Consider the following 15370-nt stretch of genomic DNA (forward strand, 5'->3'; position numbering starts at 1 on the left):
GTCTAGTTGTTTAGGTGAGTAGCGAAACTGTATTTCTTAGGTGCACAGCCTTTTCTTGCGGGCACACTGGATCATCACTGACACAGTGTTAATGAGAACTTCTAACACCAGTAAGACTCCCTAATCGGGAGATAAGCGACCGCAAGGTCGCAGCGTGATTTTAGAGCAAAATGTGTAGGAGCAGTGTCCAAAAAAAGTGTTTGAAAAAATCGTCCTGATGGTGGCGCTATATGGGACAGATCCATGTTGATGACATGAGTGTAGACATACTCTGTACCGATTTGCGTGATTTTAAGGCAAAATCTGTAGGAGCAGTGCAGCGTCCAAAAATGTGTTTGATAAAATCGTCCTGATGGTGGCGCTATATGGGACAGATTCATGTTGAAGACATGAGTGTAGACCAAGTGTGTACCGATTTGTGTGATTTTAGGACAAAATTTGTAGGAGCAGTGTCCAAAAATGTGTCTTGCAAGAATCGGCATCATGGTGGCGCTAGAATAAATGAGTCAAGGAGTGTGTGTGGAAATTTTGGCATGGATAGGGGCAACGGTGGCGGAGATATGAGTAGGGGAAAAGTGTGACGTGTGACGTGACTGACGGAAGGACGGATGTACGGAGGGACTGATGGACTGACAGCCGGTGGAGGTTTGGATAGTATACTGTAAGTAACTGCGACCTAACGCTCACAACAAGATCACCTGCGAGCTTGTAGATCTGCTATTTTTGAAAAGTCTTGAAAATGTGTGCAATTCTTTGAATATGTGTTTTTTAAGCGAACATTTGTAACTAAAATTTTGCTTTTGGGGGGTCCCCTCCCTGGAACTAAATGTTTTGAGATGGGGGTCCGTGGCCAAATACATATCATTTTGGGGGTCCTTCACATGAAGAAGTCTGAGCACCGGCACTGACATAGATCAACAAGGTTTTTCAAAAAGAAACGTTGAAATATAACATCTACAAGCTCGCAGCGCTGCATTCGGTGCCGCGCTGTGAGCTTGTAGATCTGCTATTTCTCAATAGTTAAAGCACAAAAGAATGCGTTCCCAGTCTAAATGGGATAAAACCCCTTCCCCCTATGAAGAACATTCATGGGGGGCCCCGCAGTGAATCCTTGTACCCAGGGCCCAGGATTTGGTGCAACACCCCTGAACACAGACGATAATGTAACAACAGCAACACGTTAACGGACAGATCCTCACCGTCACTACGTTCCCACAGGTGTCAGCCTGGCGTTCCACTTGGTACCACACTGCTCCATCACGCTCTGTGAAAAATGAGCAGCGCGGGTCTTGGAGGTGACCGGAGGATCCATTCAAACCAAAGGATTCCAGGCTGAATAGACTCAGGGCCATTTGGATTTGACTCTGACCGCAAATGAGTTCAGAAGCTGGAGGGAGATGGATTACAGAGGAGAAACACACAGGTTGGAAGGTAATGGGTCAAAGACGAAACAGAGCAAGAACAGCAAGAGCAAATTAATTCAGTAGACTTACACAAGAGCTACTCAATACAATTATGGCAACTATGTACAATTAATAAAGCATAGCGTAAGTTTATGCAGGGCATGGGAGTCAAGTCGCCGCCAGTCTGAGTGTCAGTTGTCAGTCAGCTCTGTTCTCATACCTCATTAACATATCTGCTGGTCATTATGTCACATGACTGCCATACTCCAATCAGAGCTCTCAATCAGTAGGGAAGGCTCCTTTAAATAGAGCTTGCTTTCCCTACCAATGCTTGGTTCCGAAGCTTCGGAATCATTTGCTGCTTGCTGCTGCGGCTGCTCTACTCTCTGGTTCTGCTCGAAAGCTTGGTGATACCATATGGTTCTGCTTTAGATACTGCTTACTGCCGTGCTGCTTCAATAGCAATGCTAGCCTGCTTTTATATCTGTTGCTATCACTATGCTACTGCTAACAGTATTATGCCTAATGTTAACTACAGCTATCATGATGCACTACTTCATTAGTTCTCATTTACGTGTTTACTACTACTCATAACTTGAACAAGGTCTCATCTAAAATGTATTACTAGCATGCTTGCTTCTCAGAAGAGAAAACATTTCAACAGTATAGCATATGCTAACAGTGGTAGTAGTGGAAGCTTCAAATTGTTTGTAGCAACATAAGCTAACAGCATGCTTTGCTCTACAGTGCACCCCGAACCATGATGGCATTGGCTGTGATTTGTGCTGCCTAGAACAGTATGTGAACTGTTGTTCCTGCCCAGCTTCCAGTGCTGTTTGTCTCCAGCAGATGCCACACTGGGTTTCTTAAATCTTTAATCGCAGGGCTACACTCTGCAAACACCAGCTAGTTCGGCAGCTAATCCAACATGTTGGCCGGTGTGGCCATACTCCCTTCAGATGCATGGCTCCATGCAGGGATTCCCATCCTGCTTTAAACAGGTGTAGCCTATGCTATTATTGATATCATGCATGGATGATATTCTGATGCTATTGCTCACTTCTAATATATGCCTCTTTTCCCAACATTGCTGCTAATCATATACTAATGCTACTTTTACTCTGCAGGCAGGTTGGAACTACTGAGTATATTTGTGTATTAAGATTAATGCTTTGCTCATTCAGGAATCATGTCAAGTGTTTACAGGAGTAGCACTGCCCCTTTAAGGGCAGAGCATAAGGGGAGGTGTCTGCGTCTGGGCCTGTTTGGCCATGCAGAAGCCTGAGTCCGAGTGTTTGTTGGGGACCTGTCCTTGAGGAGTGGTTCAGCTAGTATTCGGTAAGAGTCTTGAATCAAATATTGATGATTAGATAATTCAGTGGTACAGCATTTCAAGATGTTAGAAGTTTTATGGAGGGGGTTTAAATGTTTAATGGTTAACATATGCCTTTCATGGGTGTAAGAACTTGTTACCATGAGAGAGATTGTCATGTGCTACAGTTGAATTAGTCCATATTCAACTAACTGCCACTACTTGGAGTAAAGTAGGTGAGATTGCGGCATTCAAGCGAGGATCAAACACGCTCACTCTCACACTTGCTTAAGTATGGAAATGAAGGTTCTTGCACAGGTGATTATTTGGCTTTACAAACACCATAGTTAATGTCCTATGTGGTGGAATGGTGGAAAGTTGATAAGGGAGGTTGTTAAATGGGCAATGCATCATGGGTAGTGTAGTCTATGTACTGCTACCATACACATTCACACTGTTCTCAGTCTAGCAGTGTTGCCAGGTCTGCCCATTATAAGCAACTCGGTCTTGTTTCTCCATAACTTCTAGTTGTGGGTTGTTTTGTTCGGGCTTGTTCTGAAGTAAAGTTGCTTATTTGGCTTGCTTTCAACATCCTTCCAACATGCTTCCTGTTAGAATCAGCCTAGTCTGTGTGCAGAGTGGGTTAATTCCCTTTTTGAGCCACATGAGGTCAAGCAGCTACTGTGTGTGTAGTGTGGGGAGAGTTGAAGACTTGTTAGAAGGTTGCATGGGAAAAGTACAGTTGCATGATGGTACAGTTCTACTAAAAGGAGATCCTAGGAAGCTCTCCCTATTTACTCAGGAACCTTTGAGAGAGAGGTTTGAGTGAGAGGAATATTCCAGCATGGTGAGAGGTTTGTTCACTGCTAAATGCTAATGTTAGCGCATTTGGAACCTTTGAGTTGTATAGAGTAAGAGGATACATTCCAGCATGGGGAGAGGCTTGTTCACTGCTAAATGCTAATGTTTGAGGCTAATGCTAGTAACTCAGGGGTTGTCATTGTCTCATGCTACAACGCTAGCATGGCAACACTGGGATAGCCATGTGAAAAGCTTGTTCACTGCTAAATGCTTATGTTAGCGGCTAACGCTAATGTCTTGTGCTACAAACGCTAGCATGATAACACTTAAGTGGCCATGTGAAATGGATAAACTGAGTTGATTATTGTATCTATGCACAGCCAGTACATGCTGAACGTTGTTCGGAACAGCGTTAAACACTTGTTCTGTAATTTTGCACACTGAAAGGCTCTTCGGTGTAAAAACTATTTACTGCAGGCTGGCTGTTGCTTTGACTCTACCATTTCTCTGTATGCTCAACTTATGCTCATGCTAAAGCTGCTACATGTCTGTTGCTAACAACATGTTTCATTTCCAGGCTTCTTTCTTTATCAGTCGTGCTGCTATCTCGGATGCTACAATGATCACATAATTGTGCTAATGGCTTGTTGCTGCTGCTTCAGTCAGATACTATCATGTGTCCTATAATTTCAGCTATTGCTAGCTCCACTCAACCTGCTGCTGCCTGCTAGCATAACTGCTAATAATTACAGCTAATGCTACTGCTAGTTAATGCTGACATCATGTTTAACTTTACAACTCATGCTAAAGCTGATACATGTCGGTTGCTAACATCATGTTATCATTACAGCTCCATGCCGGAGCTGCGGCATGCCCACTGCTACGGCCTCAGGTTTTATCATTGCAGCTTCAGGCTAAAGCTGCTACATGTTCTGCTAAATTGTGTTTTTCTTTATAGCTTCTTGCTGAGGCTGCTACATGTCTGCTGCTAACATCATGTTTAACTTTTCAGCTTCATACTGGAGCTGCTGCAGCATTTCATTGCAGCGTTGTGCTGCAGTGCTGCGTGCTTTCTGCTAACATGTTTATCTTTATAGTTCGTCCACTACTGTATAATACCATGAGGCCAGTCAGGAGCCGGTCGGCACTGCAGAGGGCATTGCTACTACAGCTTCAGCTAACGCTACTTCTGCTGCAACCATGAGCCCGCCTGCCTGCATGCTGCCTGTACTCCCGCCTGCCTGCACGCTGCCTGCCCGCCTGCTGCACACCCGCCCGCCCGCCTTCCTGCTGCGCGCCCGCCCCCTGCTGGCCCGCCTGCTTGCACGCTACAGATTCGGCAGACGGGCTGCCTGCCTGTTTCATGAGCGACATCCATGTGTCGGGAATGGGATGATCGAGGATTCTGGATCGAGGATGCTCACCTGGACCTCCTCCCGAGCCATGAAAGGCAGGTCATTCGTTAATCAAACTGCATCTTCATCTAAAGGCATAATTATATGGCTGATAAGTCAGATGTATTATATACATTGCATGGTTGTATTATAATTAATTATAATTATAATAATGATCGTTGCAACAAGGCTCAAGATGATTCTAAGTATATTCAAGTCTCTGCAGCACCTTATGATGGTATGAGTTAATTGATATTCAGCCGGGTAGTGCAACAAGGCAATCCAGTCTACGTTCTCAACTAATACTTCTTTTTATCCTCCATTTCATGGTATCTGCGTGGCCTCTGGCGAGGCAAGCTGTATCAAGCGACTTCCTCTTACTATACCCCTTGTGCACAAACTGGTGGCTCACTTAAGGCAGGGGTGTTTCGGTGCATATGTTGATTTGTTACTAGAAACAGTTTTCTTCTCTGCTTTCTACGGGTTTCTCAGGTGTGGGGAATTTACCTCTAATACAGATCGCTTGGATCCTCTTCACGACCTTAGCATGGCAAATATCACGGTCGATTCTCACATGTATTCAATATTTCTCAAGCACTCTAAAACAGACAAGGAAGGGACAAGTAATTATTTCTCAAACTAAAACCATGTTTTGTCCTCTGTCCTCCATGGTCCGGTACCTGCAAAAGCGTCCCCTGGCGAGGCAAGACGAGCCCCTGTTCCTGACGGACAAGGGGAAGTCAATGTCAAGGGCATGGTTTACGGCCAGACTCCGTCTCCTCTGCAAAAGATGCGGGATGCCTCCAGAGCTGTACACGTCCCACTCGTTCCGCATCGGCGCAGCTACATCAGCAGCCACCCTGGTCCCAGCTTCAACACTCAAAGTCATGGGCCGCTGGTCGTCAACAGCGTTCGAACGTTACATTCGCCCAGGGACAGCGGACATTCTGGCGGCCCAAAAAGCCATGGGCGCGATGGAATGAGGAGTCGGTCTATCCGAAGCAACAAGGTGGTGGCATGGGCAGCGCAGCTGGTAGGGATTAGGCTACTCCATGCAGGTTGATGTCCAATAAACATAGGTAACTTTAATTAGCCCACTCCCCTTAAGCGCGGTGCACAGCTCAGTAAAGTACATTAAAAGTAAAAGTAAATTAAAATAAATAAATAAAAAATAATAAAATACAAATAATTATCAATCATGCAATTAAATTAATCCAAGGCCAGCAGGGGAGCTTCCCGGCTCGAATGGCCTTTCTTTAAGAACATCTGCTTCTTAAAATAGGCTAATCATTCAAGAATAGGCGAAGCTTCGCAGCTACACAGAATAGGTACATTTTCACTATCCATAGAATGATCTCTCTTTAAGATGCAGCTGTATCTTTTTTGCATAAGTTAAATAAATTCAACGTAGAGATCGCAGCCAGCGGCTGTTCACATAGTTACTGCTAAGCGTTAGGATGGCTTCTTTGTGGTAAAGACTCTGCAGTCTTTTTGCTTTAATCATATAGAAGTCTGCAGTGGCGCTCTGCTGCTTCACATAACCAGAGTCTGACTGACACAGGTTTTATGTGGCGTTGGGTTCCGTGTTTTGGGGGGTTTTAAAGCGCTCTCTGGTTGGCCGAGCCCTGCCAAGACAGAGAGCAAGCTCATTAGTTTTGGGGGGTATTGCTGCGTTCCCTGATTTTGCTTAGCATGCTCAGAAATGCCTGCACAAAATTCAGGGAGCATCTCCGATCGCGGAGCCCTTCAAACGCCAAGTTTAACTGTATTCCATTTATGCAATAAATGGTTAAATATCCTTGCCAATATCTTGCCGAGTCTATCTGTTCATTATGTTATTAATTGTTATATTCTTGACGTGAATGTTCCTGCCTAAAATAAAGCATAGCGTAAGTTTATGCAGGGCATGGGAGTCAAGTCGCCGCCAGTCTGAGTGTCAGTTGTCAGTCAGCTCTGTTCTCATACCTCATTAACATATCTGCTGGTCATTATGTCACATGACTGCCATACTCCAATCAGAGCTCTCAATCAGTAGGGAAGGCTCCTTTAAATAGAGCTTGCTTTCCCTACCAATGCTTGGTTCCGAAGCTTCGGAATCATTTGCTGCTTGCTTCCTCCTCCACCCCAGCCTCCACCTTTGCATGATCACTCTGGCTAAGCTCAAATACTTGTGATTGTCTGATTAAGTTACATGTCAATGTGGTTAAGCAAGTACTGTGATCTTGTCTAAGTTTCATGTCATGTTGTTAAGCTCATACTGTGATTTTGTGTAAGTTCATGTCAATGTTGTTAAGCTCAATACTGTGATTTGACTATGTTACATGTCACGGTTATTGCTATTTGCTATTCTATCCCTATGGGGGGTATTGCTGCGTTCCCTGATTTTGCTTAGCATGCTCAGAAATGCCTGCACAAAATTCAGGGAGCATCTCCGATCGCGGAGCCCTTCAAACGCCAAGTTTAACTGTATTCCATTTATGCAATAAATGGTTAAATATCCTTGCCAATATCTTGCCGAGTCTATCTGTTCATTATGTTATTAATTGTTATATTCTTGACGTGAATGTTCCTGCCTAAAATGTTATTGAGTGAATATTATTGGCTTGTAATATAGATATAACTCACATTTGATCATTTAATGTAATGCATTTAATATGAGTAATTTAAATTGAAACAAACTAAATGATTTAACACTTAAGCAAATATCTTTAGTTCATACTAACAGAAAATATTGAGTTAACCTAATTATCTGTAAATATTACTAAAGAAATTAAGTTTGTTCAACACATTTAATACTGAATGCAGTAAGAATGAAGAAAGTGATGAAAATATGTATTGATTAATAGCTACACAAAAAAAATGCTTCCTTATTTACAGGGATTACAGTTATTTCAATATGCAATTATTATTATTATTATTATTATTTGTTTGTTTCATTTTTCGCCCACTAGGCCATAGGAACACAACAGCTCAGCTCAGCTCAATTGCAGTACAAAATACATTAATGTTTACCTCCATCACAGACGACACCAGCATCTTCTTTGTGACTACAGTCGTGGCTTCCCAAACCTTTATGTGGGCACAGTCTGAGCTCCGATTCACTACCAGTGCATTGGACACCGTCCAGCCAGATGGGATCACTGCCTTCACCAAAACGGGCGTTGCGTGAAGCTATTAGTGCCTCGCCACACCCTGACTGTCTACACACCACCTGGGCGTCATCCATGTCCCATCTGTCGTCACACACTGTCCCCCACCGTCCCCTGGAGAAGATCTCCACTCTGCCGGAACAGGTGGTTCCATTTGCCAGTCGAATGTCCCCCTCTTGTCCTGTGAAGTTATGATAATTGATACTGAGATGACACTTGCACTGCTACAGTATGTGTGCACCATTTATGGTTATTTTTTTGAGACAAGCATTCATAATACCCCAGTGAAAACAATTTACATTTGTATTTACATTATTAATGAAATCCTCTTAAATGTACTTAAATGGTAAAATGTATATAAAGCTTTTAGCCAAGGTGCTTTACAGAGATGCGCATTGTGCATTGCATTCGTCCATTCACACACACATTCATACACCGATGGCGGAGGAAACCATGCAGGGCACCAAACTGCTCACCGGGAGCAACTAGGGATTCAGAGTCTTGCTCAAGGACTCCTCGACATTAACTCTGGTTCAAAAGTAGGCTATATTTACAACATACTTAATAAAATAATTTAAAAACAGAATCACTAGGCCATAGGAACACAGTGGTTTATATGTATATTTGTTTACCTTCATCATCATTCATCATTGTTGCCGTTACTGTAAAGTGGAAAACAACAGTCAGACCTTCAGCGCTAACCAAACAAATAATACACTACAATGTATGATTACAGTATGATGTGAAATAATAAATATGAAAGAATGAAGGGCATTATAACACCAATGCCAAAAATACTTATTGATAGTCACAAAAAAAGCTACCTTTACAGCTGTGTTTTGATCAGTGAAACACTCAAATAAACTGTGCCAATAACAACTAAATGTATGCAATTTTAAAGTAGACATTTACTATATCATAAAACAGTGTTCTATTTCGTGTGTACCCTGTTCGACTATCTTTTTTTTCCAAATGGGACGCTAGGGTTCATGTGGTTAAGTAAAACTAATATTATTATAGGCCTACATTTCTACTTATTTTCAAATGATTTAAATATTGTGAATCCAAATATCTCACAACCTAATCAGAATGGGGTCGTGTGTATGTCTGTCTGTATGTATGTATGTCCCAAATTTGCATCTGCAACTCCACGTTCAGCAGTTGTTCAATCGTCTCAAAAACATAATACAAAAATCAACAACGCATGTTCCTTGCTGACCATCAACTTTTTTTTTTTTTTTTTTTAAATATGAGTTCCTTGCTGACCATCAATTTTTTTTTTTTTTTTTTTTTTTTTTTTTTTTTAAATATGAGCGCCCGTTAGGGCGCGATTTCTAGATATGAGCGGCCGCACAGCGGCCGCGAATTTCTAGTTATTATTATTAATATTATTTCGCCCACTAGGCCATAAAGAAACACAACAGCTCAAAATGCAGCACGGCATGTACAGTATTGACGTTTACCTCCATCACAGACCACACCGGCATCTTCTTCGTGTTCACAGTCGTGGGTTCCCAAACCTCCACGTCTGCACTGTAGAAGCTCTGATTCACGGCCTGTGCAGCGGACCTCGTCCAGCAAGATGGGAACACTGCCTGGTCCGAAATGTGCAGTGTGTGGTGCCAGGGTACTGCCACACCCCAACTGTCTACACACCACCTGGGCGTAGGGGTGGGCGATATGGAGAAATACAATATCACAATGTTTTTCCAAGCTGTATCACGATACACAATCTTACCACGATTCTTTTTCATGTTGGGTTTTTATGGTTATTTTTCAAGTTACTTAACAGTACAACCACCTACGAGGTAACAAAAACTAAAAGAAAAAGGAGTAACAGACCATTAGACCAGTGGTCCTCTAAAGCCCGTATCAGAGTCGGGTCCGCGGTGGAAGGGTATCCTCCGCGGTGTAGTGCCGTGTAGTCTTTTTGAGCGTTAACGTTGTAGTTTTATGACTCAAAAAGACTACACGGCACTACACCGACCCGACTCTGATACAGGCTTAAGTGGGGTCCAGGGACTCTCTGGGTTCCTTTTGGGAGGTCTAAATTGACCCTTACAAGTATGTAACTCTGACAGTGTACAAATGAAACCAAATGGACCCTTACATTTGGTTTCATTTGTACACTGTCAGAGTTAAGAGAGAGACCTTCCCAATTTAAAGTTTGAGAACTAAAACCAAAATGCAGGTTTGAAATGAAACTGCAATGAATCTGTATTAAAAATTCACCAGGATTCTTTTTTTTACAAGGCTCTTCCTCATTGTATCACGATATATACGATATCTCTGAAAAGGCATATCGTATTGTATCGTCTCCACGATATGTATCACCATAACGCCCACCGCTAACCTGGGCGTCATGCAGGTCCCAGCTGTCATCACACACTGTCCCCCACTGTCCATTGGAGTAGATTTCCACTCTGCCGGAACAGTTGTTCGTTCCATGTACCAGTCGAATGGCCCCCTCATGTGCTGTGAAGTTATAACAATCGATACTGAGATGACACTTGCACTGCTATCTGTACACCATGTACAGTATGGTCAGCTTTGTGAGATAAACATTAATATAATACCCCATTGAAAACAATTTACATTATTGAATGAAATCCTCTTAGGTTGTACATAAAACGTACTTTAAGTGGTGAATACGTAATTTTAAACGTGAGGTCACGATAGGCTATATTTACAACATACTTAATACAATAATAAAAAAGTTAATCACGAGGCAATAGGAACACAGCGGTTTATATATATTTGTTTACCTTCATCATCATTCATCATTGTATCCGTTACTGTAAAGTGGAAAACAACAGTCAGACCGTCAGCGCTACCCAAACAAATAATACACTACAATGTATGATTACAGTATGATGTGAAATACTAAATATGAGAGAAAGAAGGGCATAATAATCGATACTGAGATGACACTTGCACTGCTACAGTATGTACACCATTTATGGTCATTGTTTTGTGAGATAAACATCTCTAATACCCCCGTAAAAACAAATCACATATTTGTATTTACCGTACATTAGAATGAAATTCATATTTGTGCTGTACTTAAAACATAAGCAAAGTGGGAACTAAAGAAAAATAAACCAAGGCACTCTTCTAGTGAAAAATACAAAAGCCTTTATTTTATGACGGCTAATTCATGTTTGAACAACTAAAACTGGGATAATCCATGCGTTTCGGCCCATATGGCCTTCTCCGGGATACTCAAAGTGGGCTTTGAATTTTTACAGGGGCCAGTTTCGAGTTGCAGCTAATGTACCTGTAGGTGTTCTTTCAGAGCGGTTTTAAAGAAGAGTAAGGATTTACTCTCCTTTAAGGCCATTGGTAGGGCATTCCACATTTTTTGTGGCAGACAGGAGAACAAATTTTACTCTTGGTTTGTGCCGAATCTTGGTTGAACCGAACGTGATTAGTGCAGCAGCTGCTTCTGGTGTTGTGATTGTGGACTTCTTTGATGTCTTTGAAGTGTCAGGTACATGGGTGTCTTAGTGCTGTATAGCATATCTTGTAGACCAGTAGTTTGTCAGGTACATGGGTATTAGTGTTGTAGTGTATCTTATACACCAGTCCCATTGCAAGATGCTACTCAGTCATCTACCCTGAGCCATCCCACCCTTTCAAAATGATCAGGGTCAAGATGAGCCTGAGATTGAAGGTTAAGCAGTAGCCTAACCCGTTTGTTTTAGGATGTTTAACTTTGGAGCCTTGTTTTTAAGGCCTTTGAGGTGCCTGTACTGTAAGATGTGCCTTTAAAATGCAACCTAGATAGGTAATTTCATATTTTCTTGTGATAACATTTCCACCCACTTTGACTGAAGTTGTCAACCTTGCCAAGGTTACTTAAAACTGGACCCAAAGATGATGGATTCAGTTTTACCCAGGTGCAGTGGTGGAAAAAGTACACACATTTGTTACATAATGTAAACGTATCAATGCTGCAAGGTGGAAATACTCTGTTACAAGTCCGGAATTCAAAATGTACTTCATTCCGAAACCCCACCATTCCGAAGATTGACTTCCATTATTCGGAATGTTGGGGTTTCCCATTGTTCTATAAGACCCCACCATTCCAAAAATAAGAAACACCACCATTCCGAATATGCAGTTTCATTTTCACCCACCTCCATCCACCCCCACCAACCTCCACCCACTTTCACCCACCTCCACCCACCCCCACCCACTCTCAACCTCCACCCAATTTCACCCAACTCCACACATCTCCACCCACCTCTACCCACTTTCACCTACCCCACCCACCCACCTCCATCCACACCACCAACCTCCACCCCCAACTGTACCCACATCCACCAAGTTTCACCCAGCCCCACCCACCTCCACTAACTTTCACCTACCTCCACACACCTCCACCTACTTTCACTCACATCCACCCATTTTCCCCACCTCCAACCATTTTCACCCATCCCCACCCACCACCACACATTTTCACCCACATCCAACTTTCAGCCACCCCCACCTACCTCCGCTCAATTTCACCTCCATCCACTCCATCAACCTCCACCTACTTTCACCCAGCTCTATTCACTTTCCCCCAACCTCCACCCACTTTCACCCAGGCCCACCCACTTTTACCCAACTCCATCCACTTTCCTGCCCCTTGGAGTCGGGTGAAAGTGGGTGGAGGTGGGGGGGCCAAAGTGGGTGGATGTGGGAGAAAGTGGGTGGAGTTGGGTGAAAGTGGGTAGAGATGGGTGGGTTAAAGTTGGTGGAGGTGGGTGGGTGGAGGTGAGAGAAAGTGGGTGGTGGTGGGAGGAAGTGAGGCCCGTCCCCACAAATTCAAAATGTACTAAAGTAAAAGTACTCATTAATGCAGAATGTCCCATTGTTTTCAAGTGTATAACACTCTTTTGAAAATAGCAGATCTAGCCTACAAGCTCACAATGCGTTGCATCGCAAACAAATTGTGAGCTTGTAGATCGGCTTTTTTCAAATAGCCAAAGCTGAAATAGGGCTGAAGAGGGTAATGTATGTTTTTTTTTTTTATAATAATTTAAATCTACAAAGTAACTAGTAACTAAAGTTTTCAGATAAATGTTAGAAAACTTAGAAATACTGTACTTGATAGTTTGTTATCAGTGAGCCAGGTGCAGATCTTACCTAGTCCAGAGCTAAGGGCCTCTTCACCCTGCACTTTGTCCTTGCCTGAGTCCTGGAGATTCGAGTAATCAACGAAATAGTAGTCGTTCGACATCTCTCCTGTAAAGTGGAAATCAACAGTCAGCAACCTCCAATAACATCAGCGTTAGTCAAACAAATAATACTCTACAATGTATGATTAGAGTATGATCTGCAATACTAAATATGAAAGAAAGGGGGGCATTATGCCTCCAATGCCAAAACATGCTTATTTAAAAATAGCCACAAAAAAAGCTACCTTTACAGACGACACCAACATCTTCATCGTGACCACATGTCTGATTTCCCAAAAGTGTGTTATTTCCTTGGCTGCAGTTTGCAAGCTCTGATTCATTGCCATGGCAGTCGACCCCATGTAACCAGATGAGATCACTGCCTGCTCCAAAACTTGCATTGCTAGCAGCTGCCTCGCCACATCCTGACTGTCTACACACCACCTGGGTATCATTCAGGTCCCAGTCATCATCACACACTGTCCCCCACTGTCCACTGAAGTAGATCTCCACTCTGCCGGAACAGGTGGTGGTTCCATTTACCAGTCGAATGTCCCCCTCTTGTGCTGTGAAGTTATAATAATCGATACTGAGATGACACTTGCACTGCTATCTGTACACCATGTACAGTATCGTCAGCTTTGTGAGATAAACATTAATATAATACCCCATTGAAAACAATTTACATTATTGAATGAAATCCTCTTAGGTTGTACATAAAACGTACTTTAAGTGGTGAATACGTAATTTTAAACGTGAGGTCACGATAGGCTATATTTACAACATACTTAATACAATAATAAAAAAGTTAATCACGAGGCAATAGGAACACAGCGGTTTATATATATTTGTTTACCTTCATCATCATTCATCATTGTATCCGTTACTGTAAAGTGGAAAACAACAGTCAGACCGTCAGCGCTACCCAAACAAATAATACACTACAATGTATGATTACAGTATGATGTGAAATACTAAATATGAGAGAAAGAAGGGCATAATAATCGATACTGAGATGACACTTGCACTGCTACAGTATGTACACCATTTATGGTCATTGTTTTGTGAGATAAACATCTCTAATACCCCAGTGAACAAATCACATATTTGTATTTACCGTACATTAGAATGAAATTCATATTTGTGCTGTACTTAAAACATAAGCAAAGTGGGAACTAAAGAAAAAGAAACCAAGGCACTCTTCTAGTGAAAAATACAAAAGCCTTTATTTTATGACGGCTAATTCATGTTTGAACAACTAAAACTGGGATAATCCATGCGTTTCGGCCCATATGGCCTTCTCCGGGATACTCAAAGTGGGCTTTGAATTTTTACAGGGGCCAGTTTCGAGTTGCAGCTAATGTACCTGTAGGTGTTCTTTCAGAGCGGTTTTAAAGAAGAGTAAGGATTTACTCTCCTTTAAGGCCATTGGTAGGGCATTCCACATTTTTTGTGGCAGACAGGAGAACAAATTTTACTCTTGGTTTGTGCCAAATCTTGGTTGAACCGAACGTGATTAGTGCAGCAGCTGCTTCTGGTGTTGTGATTGTGGACTTCTTTGATGTCTTTGAAGTGTCAGGTACATGGGTGTCTTAGTGCTGTATAGCATATCTTGTAGACCAGTAGTTTGTCAGGTACATGGGTATTAGTGTTGTAGTGTATCTTATACACCAGTCCCATTGCAAGATGCTACTCAGTCATCTACCCTGAGCCATCCCACCCTTTCAAAATGATCAGGGTCAAGATGAGCCTGAGATTGAAGGTTAAGCAGTAGCCTAACCCGTTTGTTTTAGGATGTTTAACTTTGGAGCCTTGTTTTTAAGGCCTTTGAGGTGCCTGTACTGTAAGATGTGCCTTTAAAATGCAACCTAGATAGGTAATTTCATATTTTCTTGTGATAACATTTCCACCCACTTTGACTGAAGTTGTCAACCTTGCCAAGGTTACTTAAAACTGGACCCAAAGATGATGGATTCAGTTTTACCCAGGTGCAGTGGTGGAAAAAGTACACACATTTGTTACATAATGTAGACGTATCAATGCTGCAAGGTGGAAATACTCTGTTACAAGTCCGGAATTCAAAATGTACTTCATTCCGAAACCCCACCATTCCGAAGATTGACTTCCATTATTCGGAATGTTGGGG

At 42.4% G+C, this 15370-nt stretch overlaps 1 protein-coding gene across 1 annotated transcript in view; it reads right to left on the reverse strand.

Moving 5' to 3' along the window:
• Positions 1-7911: 7911 nt before the first annotated feature.
• LOC308290224 (scavenger receptor cysteine-rich domain-containing protein DMBT1-like) overlaps positions 7912-15370 on the reverse strand; it is a gene marked incomplete at both ends in the record, with an annotated part of 36134 nt that continues 28675 nt past the window's right edge. The window contains 5 exons of the mRNA XM_080731999.1: positions 7912-8240; positions 9523-9718; positions 10413-10534; positions 13193-13291; positions 13620-13790. Coding sequence (XP_080588125.1) covers positions 7912-8240; positions 9523-9718; positions 10413-10534; positions 13193-13291; positions 13620-13790 — 917 coding nt within the window. The remainder of the gene's footprint in view (positions 8241-9522; positions 9719-10412; positions 10535-13192; positions 13292-13619; positions 13791-15370) is intronic.

This window comes from Nannobrachium achirus (assembly GCF_963921795.1).
Source record: "Nannobrachium achirus genome assembly, chromosome: 8".
NCBI classification, from domain to species: Eukaryota; Metazoa; Chordata; class Actinopteri; order Myctophiformes; family Myctophidae; genus Nannobrachium; species Nannobrachium achirus.